This window comes from Leiobunum rupestre, chromosome 2, assembly GCF_980474605.1.
Source record: "Leiobunum rupestre chromosome 2, qqLeiRupe1.1.hap1, whole genome shotgun sequence".
NCBI classification, from domain to species: Eukaryota; Metazoa; Arthropoda; class Arachnida; order Opiliones; family Sclerosomatidae; genus Leiobunum; species Leiobunum rupestre.
This window is the reverse complement of record NC_143385.1, coordinates 10,287,871-10,310,802: the sequence shown is the minus strand read 5'-3', so window position 1 is coordinate 10,310,802 and position 22,932 is coordinate 10,287,871. Positions and strand designations below refer to the sequence as shown.

General features: G+C 35.0%; 2 protein-coding genes and 1 long non-coding RNA gene across 5 annotated transcripts; 2 read left to right on the top strand and 1 right to left on the bottom strand.

Annotated features, from left to right (window-relative positions):
* The first annotated feature begins 2,391 nt into the window (after window positions 1-2,391).
* On the top strand, window positions 2,392-3,704 carry LOC149956071 (uncharacterized). Its single transcript, XM_090164606.1, has 5 exons — window positions 2,392-2,559; window positions 2,768-2,918; window positions 3,246-3,299; window positions 3,362-3,415; window positions 3,491-3,704. The coding sequence occupies exons 1-5, from the start codon at window positions 2,447-2,449 to the stop codon at window positions 3,554-3,556; spliced, it is 438 nt and encodes a 145-aa protein (XP_090020732.1). The 5' UTR covers window positions 2,392-2,446; the 3' UTR covers window positions 3,557-3,704.
* A 6,717-nt stretch (window positions 3,705-10,421) lies between these two features.
* Window positions 10,422-12,350, bottom strand: LOC149956070 (uncharacterized). Of its 3 annotated transcripts, none has more exons than XM_090164605.1 (3): window positions 11,089-11,192; window positions 10,633-10,783; window positions 10,422-10,571 (listed from the first exon to the last, which is right to left on the bottom strand). In XM_090164605.1, exons 1-3 carry the CDS (start codon window positions 11,103-11,105, stop codon window positions 10,533-10,535), a joined length of 207 nt encoding a protein of 68 aa, XP_090020731.1. In that variant the 5' UTR covers window positions 11,106-11,192; the 3' UTR covers window positions 10,422-10,532. The 3 variants fall into 3 exon arrangements, 1 of the variants encoding a protein (XP_090020731.1); XR_016478152.1 differs by lacking the exon at window positions 10,422-10,571 and adding an exon at window positions 11,518-12,350 and having other exon boundaries at window positions 11,089-11,320; XR_016478153.1 differs by lacking the exon at window positions 10,422-10,571 and adding an exon at window positions 11,576-12,350 and having other exon boundaries at window positions 11,089-11,320.
* A 5,912-nt stretch (window positions 12,351-18,262) lies between these two features.
* LOC149956069 (uncharacterized) lies at window positions 18,263-19,209 on the top strand. Its single transcript, XR_016478151.1, has 3 exons — window positions 18,263-18,476; window positions 18,657-18,807; window positions 18,993-19,209. It is a non-coding gene; the product is annotated as an uncharacterized LOC149956069 (long non-coding RNA).
* The last annotated feature ends 3,723 nt before the right edge of the window (window positions 19,210-22,932 follow it).

Below are 22,932 nucleotides of genomic sequence, written 5' to 3'. Positions count from 1 at the left end.
ATTGAAATAAATAAGCAACTAATAAACGTTGCCTACTTAGTTTTGTGGTTCTTTACTATTAAATTTTTCTAATTGGAACCATTCTCCTAATCCTAATGGTTCTCGAGATAAATTTTGAATGACCTTGAACTAATGTTTCAAGGTCATCATAAGTTACAAATTTCGAACTCCCCCACTCGGTTTAGAGTGTCACGACAATTTGACCCATTAGATCTGGTAGTTTTCGATTTATAGGCCTTTAAATGTCGTGTCTTGATTAGAATACCACACACGACCTTATGGTGTTTGGTCTAACATTTCTCGGCTTCCCATTGGTCAAATTAGTTCGTGTCAAAGCTGTTTAGACTTAAAATTAAACGTAGAACACATTTTTAATTGAAACCATTCTTCTAATGCTAATGGTTCTCGAGATAAAAATTGGATGCCCTTGAAGACCTGGTTCAAGGTCATTGAAATTTTCATTGTCATTTGTCCCCCTGCACCCTCTATGTAACCTGCAAATTTTAAATTCTTACATAAAACACATTTTGAGTAATTGGCTTTGTATCGTTTTTTAGTTAATAACAGTTATGCTACTTAATAGTTTAGCAATGTGTCTTAGGATGGCTCCACGTTTAGGGCTCGGCGTTCGGATAAGAAATTTTCCGTTCATTTCTTTTATATCCATATCCGAAAATTATCCGAATAAACACTTATTTGTTGCATATTAAATCGTATAATATCCATAAATAAACAGTTAATCGAATTTTTTATGATTAATTGAAATTTTGCCGGTTAATTTATCGATCTATCCGAGCTCTATATCCACGTTTCGGCAGTTACTAAATCAGAGGAAAACTTGCGAAATTTTACAGGTGGGCATAGTTACTTCATGGTTCCAATCTTCGCCAACTTGAATCGAGGTGGGTGCTTCTGGACCACTAACAAACCCCAAAACGTTTATTCAAATTTTGATTGCACTAAATCATCCAGACCCCATTAGTAAAATGACTAACCCCAAAGCAGAAGTTTATCGCGGTCCTATGGGACTTTGCCCACCTGCTCATGTGGTCGGCAAATATGTTATATAATAATAAATTGTATGAAGTATTAATAATACAAAACGTAGAAGTATTAAAAAGTCTATTATCAATAGCATTTAATTTGACCTTTTCTAAAAAAAATCGGTTTATTAGAAAATGGTCATACTTCACTGTTTTGTATTTTGGCGGAAAAAATTGCACTTTGGCTCTCCGAGATAATTAATTTTCTGAAAATTTTGGCTACTTTTGCATCCTTTTATTTTCAAAACACTATGCCTCGCTAAAATATTTCGAGTCAAAATTCTAAATTGATATCTATTGCTTACACTAACTATCGAAAACGGGTAGCGAACATCTGTAAATTGTACAGAATAAAGCTACATCATACAAGTTTGCCCTACGTGTTTTCAATGAGTTGCTCTATCTATTGCTTGGAACCTCAAAGGTCCAAGGGGTAACTGAGGTACAGTATACGGTAAAATGTTTAACGTTCAAATTCAAAGAAAAATGTTTTAAAAGATCTCATTTCGAAATAGCAGAAAGATGAAAGAATATCCTAGATGATCCAAAGAATTTTAGATCTAAAATTTTCAATATCTGAGCCTTGTGAGGTCAACCCTACACCTTTGTTTCAATATCTGATCTAGCATTAAATGGTAAAGAAAATAATCATAGTATGAAAGGGCAAGTTATCAGTTTTATCGTGACCGATAGACAGCTATGCACCATGCATTAATTTACTGGCACATTCATTACCTCTAGAATTAATTATTTATGTTAATTGTAGTTAGAGTAGCACATAAAATTCACCGTAAGGTAGATAGTATTGGCAAGCTCTTTTGCAAGTATCAAATGTTTTTGTTTTCTTTTGGTTTCAATACTTTTTCCGATAACACGCTGTTTTACACGTAGTAGCTCTAGTTTCTACAAGTTACTTATAACAACAGGTTAAACGGTGAATGGTTTTTAACTCAAAATGGTTTTTTTGAGTTAAGCACCTGCTTTAGATTTTAATTTGCATAAAGGAACCAAAACGTAATTTTAAGTTCCATTAACCCCAGTAGAACCGTATACAACAGATTCCATTCTAATTCATGTTCAGCTTAAGCGTTTGAAATTAACGATCTTTTATATATTGCTAGATGAAAATAACATTCTTGTATTTAAAACAACTCTATTTGTTCAGGAAGCCAGAAATATATCTTGGTGATGCTACGTAATGTTAAATAAGCATGTTGAACACTCACAGAAAGTATCTACCTTGTTTGTTATCAGCTTCTAATATATTATATATTGTACGTTAAGATTCAGATTTATTTCTTTGGATATGATTGAAGTAGACTTCGTTATCAAATTTATTTTTATCAATAAATACATGTATACTTATGTGGTAACTTTAAGATGGCTGCGCAGTGACTACGGGAATGCATCACGTAGAGCCAATAGTTGCTAATTCGAATTCTCAACTCTTAGCTGTATTGAAACAAATATTTGAAGATCAATTTTTAAAGTCATTTCAAATGTCACAACAACAAAAGTAAGAAGGTTTTTCAGCTCACTTTAGGCAACTTAATTCTTAACAAAGAAAATTGCATAAACCAATAAATGAAAGACACAGAATTTTTTGCAGTGATTGTACTGTTGCACATGACATATCTTCGTGTGTTAACGAAACGGATTACTTAAAATTAAATCAAAAATTACTTTTTTTGTCTAACTATAACTGTAAATATTGAATACTCCAGCACGAAAATAAATGGAACAAACCACACGATTTATGCAGGCAACAACTACAGCCAGACAAACGTGGGGAAATCCTACACTGTTAACATAGAAACGGTTAATGGAATCAGCAATGTTGGATGTACCTTTTCAAGTCAATCGACTGGATGTAATGTACGTAAATTTAAACATTATTCCTAAATACCAAATATAACCCATAACATGTGTTTGTAATTGAAACAATCACTCAATTAATTAATTTAAATAATAGCAATGAAATTATCTATTCTAGCATGGTCTATTATTTTCGGTCTGATTGCATTTACGTAGCGAAATGGATTAGGTAGACTTGATACGAAAAATAACCGCTCTAGCCTTCTCAAATGATTTCCTTTAAACTCAACGACTTCTTTTGTTGAAACATTTCTATGCCTAACTCTATTAGAATATTATCGATAATAGAGCGCAATTTAACTTTGGTTATTTTTGTTTAATTTTCAGAATAATGTGATCGGAATGAAGTTTACAAAAAAAACGAAAAAAAAGAAGGCCAGGGTAAAAACGTATCGCTTTTAGATTGTAATTTTACTCTGAGTAATATTGATGTTTCATTTCAGAATACTGAGGACGAAAGGCAGTCCTCTGAAGATTCTGATGAAGAGAAGGCTAAAGTACATTACAATTTTAACAAAATACTATTATATTATGTTGCATTGCATTGTATTGTTTTTATTTTTAACGTTTAGAATATTGTTGTTGGAAGACCACCCTCACAAGGAACCAAAAAAAACCACAAACAAAGAAGTTTCTGAGTCTGCATGGGGCATCACTTAGATAATCTTTTTTTATGCAATAGAAAATGTATTACATAGCTGTAATTTGTAAATAACGTCAGTTCGAATAACCTTGTTCAAAAATATGTACCACTTGTACAGTAACCCAAAAACCTACAAAATAATTTGGTACAATAAATTTTATTCAAAATAATTCTTCCAAACTGACCATTTTTATATCCAAATTATAAAGGAATTAGGCCTAACACATAATAGCGTTTCTTTATATTAATTTGTTACAAATACATCAAATTGCTAAAACAGGTCCACATTAGCAGTTTTCCAGACCTTAGGCGACCAGGGCCTATACATAACATTATATTTATTTCATTATAGGTCATACTAGAATATACATGTATATCAGTTAAACGCCAATTCTAATTATATTGGTGAAATATAGATAGGAATCGTATCTAATTGTAGTTTAAATATACCCAAGGATCGTATTTACAGCATTCCGTGCCCATAGCAAGGAACTTGAACCCTAATCAGGGGTTCATAGTTACGAATTTCATTTTTCAAATGACTAAAATACACCCGATTTAACATATTTGGACCCTTTAAATTATACATCTATTTTTTTGCTACATTTTGAATGTAGCATCCTTCATAGAATCGTTTCATAGTAGAACATATTTTCCTACAAGCTACTCGTCCAACTAAAACTATCAGAATTATGAATGAAGTTTATTACTCTTTATTTAAATGTATATTTCGGATAAATTATCTAATATTTAGGTGTTTCCTAATTTTGAGAGTGATTTATAGACTTTTATCAGTATTTGCATGTTCTTATACTTTTAAGCATTACGTTTTAGATAGATTTTCAAGGTCTAATTGACTAAGCGATCCCAAAAATTTATAGTTTTAAATGTGCAAAAAAATATTGTTGCATTTGATCTTTGATCAAGGGCTGGTCCCTAAATGTTAAAAGACAATTTTCTTAAACTCGAAAACAGAAATAAGTAAATTTTTAGATATAATTATACAAATATTGTAATTGTTGGGAAACAAACAAATATTTTAGGCAAAAAGCCTCTGTTTTATCTTAAAATCTCAGCGTGATCTGTTCAATAATAAACCTTTTCAAAGCTTGGAATTTAATCAGACAAGGTACGGGGACAATCAGCTAAAATGCATATTCTAAAACGTCTCGAAGACTGCGTAAGTAAGATATAGTTGAAGACTATAGCTATAAAAACAGTTCTTTATCATACACAGATATAAAATTGGAAATATAATAAATAATTTTTTTAAGCGTCTTGATAAATCTCTTAGGTCTGTAACATGGTTTCTATAGATTTATAAATATTTATCCTTGAAATTTCAGAACTTGAAGGCTGCCAATTGCAACAGCATTCCAGAAATTTAAATTATTGATGAAATATTTGATATTAAGTGGGATGGCGAAATGGTTAGCACTCTCGCCTCGCCACTTGTGGCACTGCAATTTGGGTGCTGAGTTTTGTTAGCGAGGTTTTCTCTCGAGCTCTTCGGTTTCTCCTTTCCATAAAACCTTGCTGTTGACCCGCGTGGCATGGACCGCTTTCCACCACCCTCCTACGCAATGTAACCCGGCCACCGGTAATTGGCTTCAGAAATCACGAGCTGATTATATTCCAAGTTATAAACTGTTGGATTGTTACATCGGACAAATTGCAACTTCCAAGGTTTCATCCTAAAACAAGTTGGCAAGCCAAAATATACCTCTCCTCGGAAGAGTTTTTAATTTTCAGTGAAGCGTATCTGTATCCGTGGTTCTGCGGTAGAACGCTCACCTGTCGTGCAAGAGGGCTCGGGTTCGAATCCCGGCCGATTAAAAAAATTATACTACACCCAATGACAAAAAGGGGGCGCTTTGGAAAAACCTTTTCCCTGATTCTAAGAAACTGTGTACGCAGTGATTTGCCTTTGCCCCGAAAATGCGAACGCGTTCGCAGGCCTGACAGACAGACCCACCCACAGACTGACAGACAGACACGGTGGTTGTATAACCCCTCCTAGGGTACAAAGTCCCATCGGAGAGGTAAAAAGCATAATTTAGTTCTAAATGTAGTTGTTGTAACGTTAATTATAAAAGATCATTATCGTTTGATCCACCATGGTAACTCAATTGCCGGCTACAGTAGCCCCAACTCAAAAAATTTAAGATTCCACTTAAAAATCTCAATGATACAATATTTCCATTATTATTAAAAAACTAACTTGCATACACATAAATGATCTTTCAGAAATACCAAATTAACAAAACGAGTGGGATCATTATCAATCTAGGCCTGGAAATAAGCCAGCATTTTTCGTTAAATCATACACCGAATATCGCCTCCAATGAGTCTGTATCTTCGCTAGACGATTTAAAAAAATACTGTTTAGAGATATTTATACAATAGAGTGTTGTCGTCTGAAACCCTGCGACGTCACCATTGTAATTTGCCTATTGATAAAAAAACGGTAACTGTCATGGCGGCCACTATTAACACTAAAGCTGGGACGTTACAAGTTTTCAAAATCGTATCTGACGACAACACTCTATATATTTTATCAATGTAATAATTTAAAAAAGTCATTTTTCCAAAACAATCACGAATTATATTTTTCTTGCCAATAACAATAGCAGGATATGGAAATGGATAAATGACATGTTGCTAGAATATTTGTACCGGGAGATCATGGAAGATAGAGTAATTAATGCTAATAATAATTTTATCAGCTAGGCTAATACCCAATATTCACCACCTTAGGCCCAAGTCATCTAGCACTATTATTGCCTTTTTAATTCGGGTGGCCGGGTGGTGGAAAGCCCTTCAAGCCACGCGAAACAACAGCTACCTACACTTACTTTTACCGTTAACCTCAACAAGTTTTTATGGAAGGGGAAACCCATATATCCAGTGAGGAGAGAACTTGCAAACTCTAGATTAATACCAAAAAACCAACTGAGGCCCTAGTCATCGAGCGACTTTTACCACCTGTAAATACGGTGGCCGGGTTCAATGCGTAGGAGGGTGGTGGCAAGTCCTTCAACTGCTCCTCACACTCACTGTTACCGTTAAGCTCAACAGGCCTTTATGGAAAGGTTAAACTGAAGATTCCTTTTTTGGCTATTCCTAGAGGTCGGTAACGGTTAATCATTATCCATGATTAAATGGAATTTTTTGGGGGAAAAAATGTAAACAAAGAAATTTACCGGTTAATATTTCGGAAAACGATTAAAAAACATGTCTTATTCGTAAAATTTGAGCTTTTTATCGAAAAAAACGTCGTTTTTCCGATTAATTTTACAAATTTATAAAAAAATTAATCGGATAATACAGAAATATAAATTACTTGATCAAAACATTTTACGAATAATTTTGAGAGCTTTATCTATTGAATAAAAGTTAACCATCCCCGACCTCTAGAGCCTATTCCAGTCTCCAAGAAAGGTATTTCAACTACCTAAATGTAACACCAGCAAAAAAATGACCTCAATATTATATAATGGTATCAAATTGTTTAATTCCATAATCATTAAATTCGATATACACGAAATCATCTATACTTTTAAAAAGAGACTGTTTGTTTTCTGTTTGTTTTATTATTTATTGAGTAAATACATTTTTCCCTATTAATTTTTTCCTTTTTTTTGTAAATATAATATTTAGTTTTTTTGTTTGTTTTTTTATATAGTGTTAATTGTGTATATTTCCTTTTGTTAAATTGATCTAAATGTTTGATAACTGAATAAGCACCCAAGCAGGGCTTACAAGTTAGCCAATGACTTAGCCCTCACACCCCTGTAAATATACTAAAAAATATGTTCCTAATAAACTAGTTGGCTTTACCGTAGCGTAGTAGGTGATCACCGCCTTGAAACGGCCGCCATAACCTTATTTCAAGGTTAAAGATCACGAGGCGGAACCCATCGCAATCCTGCGAAATAACCACGTGACCAGTTGACCACCATGGACGTCTTAATGTCATGGTCGTCCTAAACGCGTTACCATGCCAACGAACGCAGGCAACACCCACGAGCAAGCTATAAAACAGGTCTCGAAGTTATTCGAAGTGCTTAGAGCTACATATGTATCCCTTTCCTTTTAAATGGCATTTGTGAGAGATAGCCAAGCAGGCATGGGCAAAATCGCTAGCGATTTTTAGAGATTCACTCTAAAACTTAATAAAATTCTTTACTCTTTCCCACTCTCCAAATTCGTCACTCGCCAAGTACAATTTCCCCCAAAGAGTGAAATTAGTCAAGGCTACTTATTTTACTTTTATTATTGGCGGGAAACGTGAAATTTAAGGCGATAAATTTTAATTCGTTCCCAAAAGTATATTTTAGACTCCTTTGCCGTTACTAGTTGGCACCATGCTTTCCAGTAAAGTTATTAAATTTAATTTAATTTTAAATTTCCCACCTTCTTTAAATAGCCTTGAAAATCGATAAGAGTGAAAGAGCTGACCTGGACCACCTTCACTCTTTTCCCGCGAGCGCACTCGTCGAGTGACGAAAAAGTGAAAACTCCATACGTTGGGTGGGGTGTAGTGAGTAAAATGAGGGGGATAATATATCGCGCAAATTCACTTCAAGTTTTGCCTATCTCTGAAGCCAAATTATTTCAGTGGGGTCTAGGCGATATTCTGTATATTATCATGTAGTTCCTTTCTTAAACTATCTATAATACCCTCAAATCACTGTTAATGTACAAATTACTTTAAATAGTCACGGTTGTCCAAATCTATGTTTGTTTTACAAATTTATAAAAACATTTTTCTTTTTGATTAAAACACAATTCAGTGTTTGAAACTGTTTTTAAGTCAAACTGAAAAACAAAAAATATGTAAAATACTCTTATCTGTTCTAAACATAATATAAATTTTTCTACATATTTACTTGTCAATAAACCCACGAGAAAAATAATTATAAGGAAGCGTTTATAATTGTGTTCATTAATTAGCTTAAAGTTTCTACATTTACATATGTATATAATTGAACAGGGTGGTTCAGAAATCGTTATAAATATGATAGAGATTTTTTTTTTGAGAAAAACGTTCATTTTCGACCAAATTCGTCTGGCGTTATTACAGTGCGCTCATAAAGTTAATATACAAGGTGATCGAAAATTTTCTAAAATTTAAATACAATATGCAAATTACGCTCAATACATGAGGGGTGTTTGTGTGTAGTCAAATGTCCGTGACATCTTGTAAGTCTCATACTTAAATGGAATATTGGACACTTATTGTTTCAAAATAAACGAAATCAGTCCTCTATACATCCAAAGAATAGCAATGTGTCTCATATGGCAATATCCCACATTATTAATTCACTTTTCATTATCAGGTTCTTCACCTTTCTGTGCCGCAATAAGAAGACTAATATTAGACAAGTTACATCACATTTTGAAATCGTAAACGGGAACTTGCAGGAATGCAGATTGTGCAAATTAAAGTTACACTTCTACAAGCTTGTCTAATACACCACTTGAACAATAAATTATTTTATGTCCCTCTTATCAAAAAAGTATATATAATTGACCTATAAAAAACAACTATTAAATAATAAGTTTTCAACGTTTTAAACAAATTAGTTTTTATTAAAATGGTCGTTTCAAACATGTTTTAAGCTTTTGTTGTAGACATTTTGTTTAAGTCTTGGCAATCCTGAAAATAGTATTTCCCATTTGGTGCTAGTTTAAAGCATTAGATAAGAAGTTATTTCGCCTTTTTAACGCCAAACAAACCTATAAATTCTAAAACTTCATTTTATCTTTTAAGGGATAATAAAGTAACTGAAAGGATCACCTTAAAGGAATATCCAGCGACAAAGCGCGAAAGTAAACGAATTGTGCTGAGCTAAAGTGAGCCGGCGCTAAAAACGAAACTTTTCAAATAAGGGCTGCACACTAGATAGCTTGACCAGCAACCCACGGAAATTTATCAACACATAGATTAGAGTAGAAATAGCAGACGACGCTCACTTTAAATATTAAAACAAGTGCTAGACATCTTATTTGACCTACACGTGAAATAAGTCAATTATAAAAAGCTATATAACCTGCATTGCAACAGTTTTGAGACCCCGTTAAGAGCGATACAAGATAACTTAAACCACGTGTAATGGTTGTATCTAGCCCTGCCACGGATGATCACTAACATCTCTACACTAACAATTGTTTTAAAACCTCTGCAAGTTTTTAGGAAAGTTCTCGGAGGAAAACCCCTTTAACCGACAGGAATAGATCTTGCAAACCAAACGCAGAAGGAGTTGTCCCGAGTTTCACCCAGTGCCACTAGCTAGGATCATACCCGGCTCCTCTTGCTGCGAGGCGAAAATGCTAACCAGTAGCCACACTTATGAAAGCTATAGTGTGTGTGAAAGATCCATTCACCCTAGCTTTCATTCCCCGGCGTCATAATGGGCCAAAACTATTCGGGATTGCCCTATTAACGTGTACCCAAGATTATAAATAATAAAAACATCTATTGAATTGCTAGTGCCTCTGAAGAATAATTGATAATTTAGAATCCTGAATTGAATTATGATATGCGACGTAACATATTACAGTTAGGCCTCCCTCCCTCCTGGAACACATTATATGTGTTACTTCATTTGTGAACAGCACCCAAATTGACCAGAAATAAGTTTTCCCCAAAATTATGAAACTGTAAAAATTCCAGAAAACGAAAAACCAACTTTTACTGGACTATGCTTTCTGCACTACCGCCATTTAAGCCTTTTAAGGATTTATTATTCGTGTGCACACAGCGTGATTTATGGCCAAGATGTACAATACTTAGATTAGCAGTTTGAGGTTTAAGAGGTCTTTTAAACTAAATATATCAACAATTATCAATCAGATTCCTTAAAAAATGTTTTATTTTCGAAAGAGATTATCATTTAAAATAAACAATGTTTGGTACACTTGTCGGGTTAAAAGATATATACAAAATGCTTTTCTGAACGCACGTGCTAGTTACCAGCTTCGAAAGATAATCCGCAAACTTTATTCTGAAAGAAAAAATGTCGGTTAAGTTTCTTTCGGATCAATGACGGGCTGTTTTCGCGTTACTTTTTCTCCTTCGGCGTGCGAGTTGTGCGTCGTTCCAACATTTGAAATTCCGTTGACGTCTCCAATCTTCGTGTCGTAACTCGGCGCTTTATTCGTGTTGCTTCGATTATCCTGTCCATAAAAGGAGTGACCAAGACCATCGATATTTTTGCTACAGGACAAAAAGATATCACTTTTAAAAATAGCACTATCTTCGGGGATAAATATTGGTAAATATGAGTAAATCTTTGCTTCGATAATGTTATCGGAAATGAAATATAGCTTGATAGACTTAGACAGAAAACGCCTATAGGAAACGTCTAGAGGTGTAGGCGTAGTTTTATCGTGCTCAGACCGTTTAGCCTACAAGTAAGCTAAACTGTTTAAAGTAGAACTGCTTATAACCGATAAACACTAAGTTCCTTATTATGACCAAACTAAAATATAAGAGAAGAAATAAAATAAAATAGAACGTACTTGGTTTGAGAGCTCATTTTTAACGCAGGTCGAATACGCTTATGTAATACTTTAACTTTGGGAACCTTTTTATACGCAATTTACCTATAAATATCTAATCAGAAGAGTACCTGTATTAGATAAGAAAAGGAAAGCACTTCGGTGAGCGTCCAATTCCCAGAATTTTTGTTTGATAAAGAGCGCGTTGTTTTTGATGGTAAATAAATATATCCATTAGAACAGGAAGTAAGAGCTAAAAATAAAAATTAACCGATTTAATGCAATGCTATAAAACAGGAACTCGATAAAAATTGCTAAGTCAAGTCATTTTAGCTAACATTAAAATGTCAAAAATAATCAAGATGGCGGCCATTTTCAAAATGGCGATGACGTGGGCTTTTGGATTTAGAAAGGTGTTAGAGTAGAACTTTTTGTTACACTAAAGGTTACCTTGGTGTCAGTTTCCGGCCCTAAATTTGTTAGAGTGTGCAATAACTGGTGGCTTTACCGGGGAGTCGGGGAACGGCTCTCGTAACCCATAAGTGCGGTGGCGCACTCGGAGACGTTAGCTCTGATCAAATTTTCCTATCTCCACCTCCATTTTCGGTCAGATTTGGGCTGGAAACTGAACTTCGGCTCAGGCTTACGGAGAGGTCCGTGCAAACTGGCTGCCTCGGTGGATTGGGTAGCCTGCTGTGGGGCGGTGGGCCTCCGTATGAGGGCACGGTGGTCCTGTTTCCCAGCCTTTTGGAGCACACCGGGGTCTCCGGTTTAAGCTGTGCCGGGTTATGTGGACCGCTGTGTGCCCATTGTTCCCCTTTAGGAGCTCTCTCCAAAGGGTATGACTCTTTACCTAGGTAGGTAGGGTGTCGGCTGGAGTTGCTGTAGCATCCACTCTTAATCCCACTGCTGTGTGTGAAGTGGAAATTGGTCCACCCATTGCTCCACCTTCTGCTGGGTTGAGTGGCTTGAGTCAAAGGTGCGAACATCAGTAGTAGGGTACTAATACCCATGCTGGATTTGTCACCTGTCCGGGCTAGGTGGACGCTGGCGTAGTGCAATGTGATGATAGGCCTCCGGTGGTATGGCCCCTGTTGCTAGGTACACCGGGCTATAAATCCAGACACACAATGGTGTCAGTTTCCAGGTGGTGTTTTAAATCACAATCTTCTCCTTGTGCTTTTGTCGCCAATTTGGAAAATGGTAGACAAAACCCACAAAAGCGCTTTAACATATGTGGCAGTCTTAAACGGTTTTGACGTACAAATACATTTAAGAACCTCTTGCCCTTAAAACAAACAGTCAAAGGAAAATTGATTTACGAAATCGGTGGTTTATGTTTTCGATATTGTTCGGACCAATGATTTTTTACAAAAAATACTTAAGGTAGAAATTTAAATTTTTATGGTGAAATAAATACACCGGAAAACATTGATTGGTGAAATTTCATTTTTTTATCTAAATATTTTAACACTTTTGTAAGAAAAAATTTCATCATTAGGTGCTTGATCAATTTTGTAAAATGAGAATTTGTAGAGCATTGGTTCGATGGAAAAATACCTATTTTTCATTAAAAACGCGACTTAATAATTGACTATGTTGGGCAAGCCAAAATAAACTTCTTTCATCCGGGAAAGAAATAGCAAAGATATGAACGCATTTACGTATCTTAGGGAATCAACGGAAACCTCCAATTACGGAATACCTGTCGTAGTTTTAATTAAATATAATTCCACACACGCAGAACAGTTTGCACGTTCAAAAACTAAAATTAAAATAAATTAAATATTATTTATTTCCAAACACGCTTATTAAGGGTTTATAAAGTGGGATCAATTATATTCCCATCGGCTGCAACACAATCTTGAGCTCGGACATTCATATCATCAAATTCACGCTCTGTCAATTCTAGTGTTTCTGCTTGACAAGCAATTTCAATTTCCCGGCGAAGTTTGGCTCTCGTTTAAATAGAGGTTGCGTAAACCCTTTCTTTGATAAATTTATATAGAAAAAGTCTAGCAGTGTCAGATTGGGAGGCCTTGCATGCCAAAGAACTGGAACATTTCTTCCGATCCATCTGTGAGGAAACTCGTTGTTCAGGAATTCAGTCACCTTTCTGTGATAATATGGTGGGGCACCATCTTGCTTATTGCAAGCTCGTTCGGGGAAAAAACGAAAATTGTTGTGGCGATTGAGATTTTGAAGCAAGAACACTGAACCAATCAAACGATTTCCTGAAATCCAACCCAAACATTTACACGCTGGAACTGAACTTGGTGATGATTTTAGAATCCCCAGTGAGGGTTTTCGTCTTGCCATAGCTGGTTATGTTGATGGTTGAAAGGTCCACTTCTAGAAAAAGAACATACGTCGGTGTAGAGAACATGGTGCGTCAATTGGGGATGGTCGTTCACCGCATTGAGCAGCCAGTTGCAGAAATCGTAACGTCTTTAACAATCCCCATCTCTCAGTCGTTGGTGAAGCGTAGCTTCGTTTGGATGATACCTATATTTGTATTAAAAAAATTTAAACTCACAAGGAGACTACCCGAGGTGTTTATCCCCAATTTTGTTCAAACTCGGGTGGTAAGTAGACCTTCGTGTAACTTGAAAATCTCTAAAAGGGTGGACAAGAATGGGCTTTAGTTTTGCCATGGCAACCAAAAATGTTTTTCACAACTTAAAAACTGATTACTCGTATTTACCCAATATATGTATATTGACTCATATTTACCAAAATTGACGTATATTGGTCCAAATGTACCAGATTTAGCCATGATCTGAATTATGTATCTAATTGATGAACCTTTTTTAAAATTTTGAAAAATATTGTTAGGGGGGGACCCTTAAAATCTTCGATTTTCCCACGTTAATTTTCATAGAGAAAATCAGTTTTTAAGTTGTGAAAAACATTTTTGGTTGCCATGGCAAAACGAAAGCCCATTCTTGTCCACCCTTTTAGGGATTTTCAAGTTACATGAAGGTCTACTTACCACCCGAGTTTGAACCAAATCGGAGATAACCACCTCGGGTAGTCTCCTTGTCAGTTTTTAATGCCACCTAAAAGTAACTCACGATTCCGCATCTTCTTCTTCGGGTATGCGGCAAAATGTGCAAGAACAGTGTTCTCAAAGGCAAAATTAGTCTGACCCAATCCACGAAACCTAGGTTCTACATTACCAAACTGTTGAAAGTCACTGACAGCTCGCTTTAATGTACTTAAGGATGGCCTTCAGTTTGGATGTCGCACTTGAAAATCACACATTTTTCGTGGATTTCCCACATCTTCTCCAAAGTGCAGGACCACAATTTCGGTAAGCACCGCTCTTGAATAACGAATCATTATGCGAAAGATAGACGATCTCGATGATGTTAAACAAAAAGTGACTTCCATTTAAATACCCAACAATTTATATCTAATTAGTAGTTTCAAAAGCCTTTTCCAAGTTTTTTAACGGCTAAAAACATTCGCAACAACAATAATGGTTGAAATTTTAGATGAGTAAGTTATGCTTTCGTAATAAAAAGCGCGACTATAGCTTTCCAGGATCAAACAAGTTTTTTTGGCTGCACTGGACAATCAAAAACGGCGGTTCCTCTTTTAAAAAGATTTAACCTACACTCTTAAAAAAAACGTTTATTTCCAAACCTTTAAGGGTTTTCCTTGTCCTATATTTAACACCTTAACAGGTTGATAAAGGATGTTATTCTATACCTTAAAAAGCAGTTTTCCTGCTAGGTTGTTTATTTACACTGTTTGGGGTGCTTATGTGACTGTATGTCCTCCGTTTTGGTTCCTTTGTTATACAGTTTGTGGTATAAAACTATTCCCTTCAGGGTTATTATCTACTCCCTTTAGGGTACCAAACGACTCCCTTCAGGGTGTTACACTACCCCCTTAAGGGTTCTACAATACTCCCTTAAGGGTTCTATAATACTCCCTTCATAGTTTTAAACTACTTCCTTTAAGGTTCTAAACTACTGCCTTAAGGGTGCTACAATACTCCCTTTAAAGTGTTAAAATATTCCTTTTATGGTACTAAACTACTGCCTTAAGGGAGCTACACCCTACCAGGTGTTAAATCACTCTATTTATACACCTTTTCAATTTGGGACAATAAAATCCCTTTAGGGCGTTTAAATTAACATTAAAGTGTGTTTTTTACAGATATTACACATTTTAATATGTTTCTACTTCTTGGTTGATAAAAAGATAGCTTCTACATACAGTAAACTTCGGTCATAGCAGGAGATATTTTGTAATTACACTACCGATACCTTTATGGCCGTTCCTAAGCCAAATTTAGCAGAAAAACAGCTTTGCTTACTAATAATTTAGCTTTGAATCTATGGGTAGTGCCACATGCTAGAGGCCATAACAGGGGGGTACCGATTAGAGCTCGGTAGAAAAGATAAATTAACTCCAAAATTTTCGATTATTCGTAAACATTTTGGTAAACAGTTTATTTATGGATATTACTCGCTGTTATAAAACGATTTAATATGCAAAAAATAAGTTTGTATTCGGATAATTTTCGGTTTTGGATAGAAACAAATAAAACGGATATTTCTTATCCAAACGCCGAGCTCTAATATCAACTTATTGTTTATTTTACAAAATATAGAAATCATTACATTTTATCTGCAGTGCCGTAGCTAGATAACTTGGGCCCTAATGCAAAAATTTAAAAATGGCCCCTCTAGACCCGTTGTGACAGACGACGAAGCTTGTGGCCCCTATAAATAAAGCGAGCCCCAATTCAACACATTTTCATGCCCCTATTTACCTCATTGATTTTCAGAATAGTGTTTTTAAGCAAAAGCATTTCATTTAGCTAAATTCAGTTTCTAACGTAATATCTGGAGAAATATAACAACTTTTAAAATGTCAGGTAATTTTTTTAACCTTTTTATAGTTTATTAATATAATTAAGTGTGGCATAGTTTTTCTCAAATCTCCAGCCCACTCTATCTCCAAGTTGCATCTCAAATTCCACTTAGTCTTTGTTAGACAGGGTAAACGCTTGATCCTCTGCCACGTAAACAGCGTCAGAAAATTGTTGATTGTAGATAAAATTTTATTTTGTTCGAATATTGGCTTTAAACTTGATCTAAATTATATTAATGAGTAATAAAAAAATTTAATAACGCTTATATCAAGTTAGGCCCATTGAAAAGAAACATTAATTAAATCATAAACCGAATATTAATAACTACAATTTTAAAACTATTTTAAGAGGATTTGAAAATCATCGAACACTATCGTATACTTCGTCTCAATTATCAAAAATAGCCGTTGAAATTGTCGTACTATCTTACATCTGGAGGTAACTAGGAACGAAAACAACAAGGATTAAGCAATCAGCCGAGTAAAATTTACCCTTTCGTTTTAGAAAAAAAAAGGTCAGTCTCGAGTGTTTTATCTCACTTAGAAATATGCTATAGTACACCTTGGTGTTTGTTTCTTAGATAGTGATACGGAACTAAAACGGTTTCTGTTAGTTAAACTCGGCTTAAGTGTTTGCGCGATAAACGTTGAGTAATATTGCGCTCCAAGCATAAGATGAGTAACACTTAAGATATAACCAGATACCAATTCTTAATCTTATCTATTAGATTTTCAAAAAGCAACTCTTTCTAAATAAGAGTGCACGTGAACAAAGTGGGCTCAGTTTGTCTCATAGCGAAGAAGGAATCCCAAGATTAATTGAATGTTGCAGTAGAATCCACCCCATAAACATAATCTGTTCAGTAAAACTTCAAACGAATTATATAAAAGGTTTATTGTGTTGGATTTAATCATCTTGAATATTAAAACTTAGATAACAAACAGAAATTAGATAACAAATCCAAATATAGACAAAACAATAGTGAACGTTAGTGTGACCTCAAAAATGCTTGATGTTTATTATGCGCGTGAACTTTCAAAATACTATCGTTGTTTTATTTTCGTTATACGGGACTGATAATCAAATATGCTTCGTAACCATTGTTTTGAATGCGGAACCAATTTGAAAAAAAGAAAATAGTTTTTGAGTACAGATTCTTAACTATCATATCAATAGTTTTTGAAAGATAATAAATATTTTCATAATGCTTTGAACTGCAAAATGGAAAGAGTTAACAAAGGCAATACCACCTCTTGGCAACGTGCAGGGGAAACTTATAATTATATATATTAGTTATGGATATTTTAACTTAATTACATTAACTTTTCCTTTCAATAAATTATAGAATAGAAAGACGCTTTAGAGTTTAAATTCTCTTTTAATTCAATACATTATAGAATCCAGAGATAAAATAATAAAGCACTGTTTTAAAAATAGTAACAAAATAGTAACGGATAATTTTGATAGGGCACGGCAAGAGCAGAATTTATAGTAAGAACATGCTTCTTTTAATGCAAAACAATTTTTCTTAGTTAAACATTGACTTTATACATAAATTAAAACGTTTTGAAGGGTATAAATGTTACTCCGTTAACACGAGTAAAATCTTTACAGGTTAGATTCTAATCCATGTTTAGCTTAAGCGTTTTAAAATAAAGAAGTCACCAAAGATTTTTCCTATTGTTATGGTATGGGATTAATCTAATAAGATTTATTTCCATAGACAGTGGTGGAGCCAGGGTCGAGGCAAAGTATACGGCCAATCCCGGAATTTTAAAGGAGCCTCGCAATCCTTAAATAAAATTTAAACTACCTAAATTAATTTACTTAAAAATAATACAGAAAGTCATTATAGGGAGCATAGAAATTTAAATTTTAAGAATGAATCCCTCTATTTTGCTAATATCCAAGGCACCACCTTAGGCCTAAAACATCGATCGACTTTAAAAGCCTTAAATAAGGTGGCTGGGTGACAATGCGTAGGAGGCTGGTGTCTAGCCCTTCATGCCACGTGAGCCAAGAGCTCCTTACACTAGCTATTACCGTTAACCTCTACAAGTTTTTAAGGAAAAGGGAAGCTGAAAAACTCGGGAAAATCCCTTTACTTGGCCTACCTAACTAGTGTTGCCACAGCAGCCGTGGATTTTGAAGCCCTTAAATGTTAAAAACACACGTTGAATACTCATAGAAAGTACCTTTATTGAGCGTAATCAGCCCTGTTATCTCATATATAATATTGTGTGCAGAATTGTAACTCCTTAAGTTCGGATTCGCTCCTTATAAATATGCTCTCATTTGACGACGTTATCAAATATTTTCTGTATTTCGTCAAAATAAGATGGCTGCACGCTGACTTGATCTTCCAGCGACCGTTTTCCTCGTATCGTCTGTAACGAAACGTAGACAAGAGTCGAAAAAATATTTGCTTCACAGAGCTATCAACTCTTAGCTGAGCTCAGCCGATAAATTAATATTTGAATTTCAATTTTTAGAAATCATTTAAAATGTCACAACAACAAAAGTAAGAAAACTATTCGTAACATTTTTAGTTCACTTAAGGCAAACGAAGATACAAAATTAGAACGTTTTAAACCTAGATCAACCTAAATATTATACTTATTGATTGTTTAGATTTTTAATACAGCACTCTGAAAGATACTTACGAAATAAATATAAACGTAACTTTTTGATGATAATCCAGCTCGAACATTAGTGGTAACAACCACGCATTCTACGGAGGCAGTAACTACAGCACGACAAGCGTGGGACCTTCTTACACTACGAACATAGGCAATGTTACTGGGATCAGCAATGTTGGATCTCAATTTACAAGCTACTCCACTGGAAATAATGTATGTAAATATAAACAATTTTCACAAATATACTCGATTATTTTAGCTTGTTTGAAGTTAAGTATATTAAATTTGATACGAAAAATAAACGCTCAAACGATTTCTTTTAAACTCAACGATTACCTTTAAAGAGTTCGAAGCTTTATCTGCCAAAGTCTAATAGAATTTGTTCGTTATTATTTCAGAATACTGTTGTGGGAATGCAGTACTCGGGAGGATCGAAACCAAAGAGTAATTACAGTAACAGTCTTTGAGCCAAATGGGGCATCGCTTTTCGAAGATATCCATGTATCCGTCATTTGTAAATAAAACGTAATTTTGTGAAATAAATTTTTATGAAAAATATAATTCAAATTAAATTTGTCATTTACCCTAATCGAAATAAAACTTTTAAAAAAACAATTTTTTTTATAAAATTCATTAACAATAAGGTCAAGGTCGAAATAGCCTATAGATTTTTATTACAAATTTAATTAAAGGAATTTTTGTGACATTTATAGAAATATTGGTAGAATTTTTCAATACTAAATTTGGAAGAATAACTACTTAGTTGGATTACGAGCTATTCAAATGAATCATATATAAAATTATTTTAGCTAATTAGGTATGTATTCGTGAGCCCTTGGCACTAATTTACATAAATTAAAAATGGCCATAATTTAGAGGAATTAAAAATGGCCCTAATTTACAGAAATTAAAAATCGTACTAATTTACAGAAATTAAAATACGCACTAATTTACATATATTAAAAAAATTATATTTTATTTTAAAGCTGGTTTACTACGAAGGACGTAAATTAACACATAATGACATTTCTTCAACTTATGCTGAGTAGCGTTATATAATAACTCATATGTAAATCATAAAAGTATGTTCTCTTATGAAACTTTGCTGACGAAATTTGTCAAATTGTGTCATTTCCAGCTCCTAACGAAATATTTCGCTACCGGAGCGCAAAATTCAAAAAAGGCGAGATACGTGACTTTTGAAAGAAATTCTAAATACGAATCCTCGATTGTTTTACCAATAGACTGACTCATTACATAATTTATCATGTTGCTTTAACCTTCGTTTTAGGATATTTAAATTACTAGATTATTAAAAAAACTATTAGGTGGCTTTCTCAAAATTTGACTGTCTTAAATAACAGCATTCTCGAGACATGTTAACATGGTAACCTTTTCCAGAAATATAACGTTACTTGAGTTTAAAACATCGTTACGATTTTTATAAACTTAACTAACGACCATAAATTTCGATTAAGGATCCTCATTAGGTACGTTCCCTGTGAAACAAGGTCTCTTTGAATTTATCTAAAAATGTTATATAAAGGCATACTTTTAGGTCAATACGTTACCTTCTCATAAAATGATAGCAACGTAAGCTGATGTTCTGAAACAAAAGTTGAATCTGTTAATAGGAAAAGGAAAACTAATAGTACCGAATTTCCTCAACCTTGAAAAAGACAAAACAAAGGTCAATAGAGAATAGAGGTATTTTGAGGAGAGACATTTTTCAACAGAAGAGCGCTTTTAATAAACTTGGGAGGTGGCCATTTTTCGATCTTTTTTCGTGTGTCTTAAGTGCCTAATGTGCCAAGGCACTGTGTCTTAAGTGCCTAATGTGCCAAGGCATTGTGTCTTAAGTGCCTAATGTGCCAAGGCACTGTGTCTTAAGTGCCTAATGTGCCAAAGCACTGTGTCTTAAGTGCCTAATGTGCCAAAGCACTGTGTCTTAAGTGCCTAATGTGCCAAAGCACTGTGTCTTAAGTGCCTAATGTGCCAAGGCACTGTGTCTTAAGTGCCTAATGTGCCAAAGCACTGTGTCTTAAGTGCCTAATGTGCCAAAGCACTGTGTCTTAAGTGCCTAATGTGCCAAAGCACTGTGTCTTAAGTGCCTAATGTGCCAAGGCACTGTGTCTTAAGTGCCTAATGTGCCAAAGCACTGTGTCTTAAGTGCCTAATGTGCCAAGGCACTGTGTCTTAAGTGCCTAATGTGCCAAAGCACTGTGTCTTAAGTGCCTAATGTGCCAAGGCACTGTGTCTTAAGTGCCTAATGTGCCAAAGCACTGTGTCTTAAGTGCCTAATGTGCCAAGGCACTGTGTCTTAAGTGACTAATGTGACAAGGCACTGTGTCTTATGTGACTAATGTGCCAAGGTACTGTGTCTTAAGTTCCTAATGCGACAAGGCACTGTGTCTTAAGTGCCTAATGTGCCAAGGCACTGTGTCTTAAGTGCCTAATGTGCCAAGGCACTGTGTCTTAAGTGCCTAATGTGCCAAGGCACTGTGTCTTAAGTGCCTAATGTGCCAAAGCACTGTGTCTTAAGTGACTAATGTGCCAAGGTACTGTGTCTTATGTGACTAATGTGCCAAGGTACTGTGTCTTAAGTTCCTAATGCGACAAGGCACTGCGTCTAAAGTAGGGATGCACCGATATGGGTACAGCCGATATATCGGCCGGCATACATATTTTCTATCACAAATCGAATATCGCTGTTTTTTATTTGTTTACACTCGTAACCACCGGTCTAAAAAAAAGTATGATCTATAGCTTCTGAAGTCGGTGTACGTGACGCGGCTAATAAAATAAAATATTATCATTACTTAGTTAATCGAGAATTTTCCTATTTTTAAATATTTTTCTAATACCGGTATTGGTCAATATCGGCTTCGCTAAAGCCAATACTGATATTAAAAAAATAGGCTGATATATCGGTGTATCCCTATCTAAAATGCCTAATGCTCCCAGGCACTGCGTCTAAAGCGCCTAATGTGCACAGGCACTGCGTCGAAAGTGCCTAATGTACACAGGCACTGCGTCTAAAGTGCCTAAGGTGCCAAGGCACTGCGTCTAAAGAGTCTAATATACCCAGGCACTGGGTCTTAAGTATCTAATGTGCCCAGGCACGGCGTTTAAAGGTCCTAATGTGCCTAGGCACTGCGTCTAAAGGATCTATTGTACCCAGGCACTGTGTCTAAAGGATCTAATATGCCCAGGCACTGTATCTTAAGTGCCTAATGTGCAAATTCACTGCGTCTAAAGAGCCTAATGCACCATTGCACTGCGTCGTAAGTGCCTAATGTGTCCAGGAACTGCGTCTAAAGGACCTAATGTCCTCAGGAACTCCGTCTAAAGGATCTAATGCGCCCAGGCACAGCGTCTAAATCTTCAAATCCACCCAGGCACTGCGTCTTGAGTACCTACCCTTACAAAAATATTCCTTTAGATTCTTAAGAAAAAAAGGGAAATTTTTTTAGAAATTCTTAAGGAAAAATCATGGGAATCCTTGGTAAATTTGGCACCTTTTTCCCAAGATCGTTCTTAAGAGTTTCTTTGGAACAATTCCTTTAGGATTTCTTTGCACCAAATCCTTAAGGAGTTCTTAAGATCAAATTCGTAAGGAATTCTTAAGAACAAATTCGTAAGAATTTCTTAGAATAATGTTTCTTAAGAATTTAAGGTCAAATTTTCTGTAGAATGTTAAGAATAATTTTTCTTTAGATCTTAAAGAATAACTTCTAAAGATTTCCAAAGAGTATTTCCTTTAGAGATAACTTGAACAGAAGCCTTTTATTTTATTTTAATTTGCTTATACTTAGATTTTCCATTTACATTCCTTTTTCTTGTACATTTTCTACCTTTTCTACTTAATTGTCAGAGATTCTAACACAAAATCGGTTTCCCCCATTTGGGGCTTTTCAACACTCTGAAGAAATTCCGTCTTGGCGAGGAAGAAGCGGCCGATATCAGTTAAATAATATACATCCAGGGTGCCCTATATGTCAGCGGTCCATTGCAATTTATAGTGAGGTTATTCACCAATTATTGCATGGCGGTCGCTATACAGCCGACAACAATTATGCTAGAGCTTCCGTTTGAAAATCCAACCTTAAAAATTATATTAAATGTCAAAATTCTTTCAGAGAATAGGGTGAACCGTCTACTGTTGGAATCTCTGGCTGAAATTTTGACTTTTGATATAGTTCTTAACGTTAGATTTTCAATCGGAAACCCGAGCATAAACGTTGTCTGTTGTATAGCGACCGCCATGCAATAATAGGTTAATAACTTCACTATAAATCTCAATGGATTGCTGACATTTAGGGAGCCGTGGATGTATAT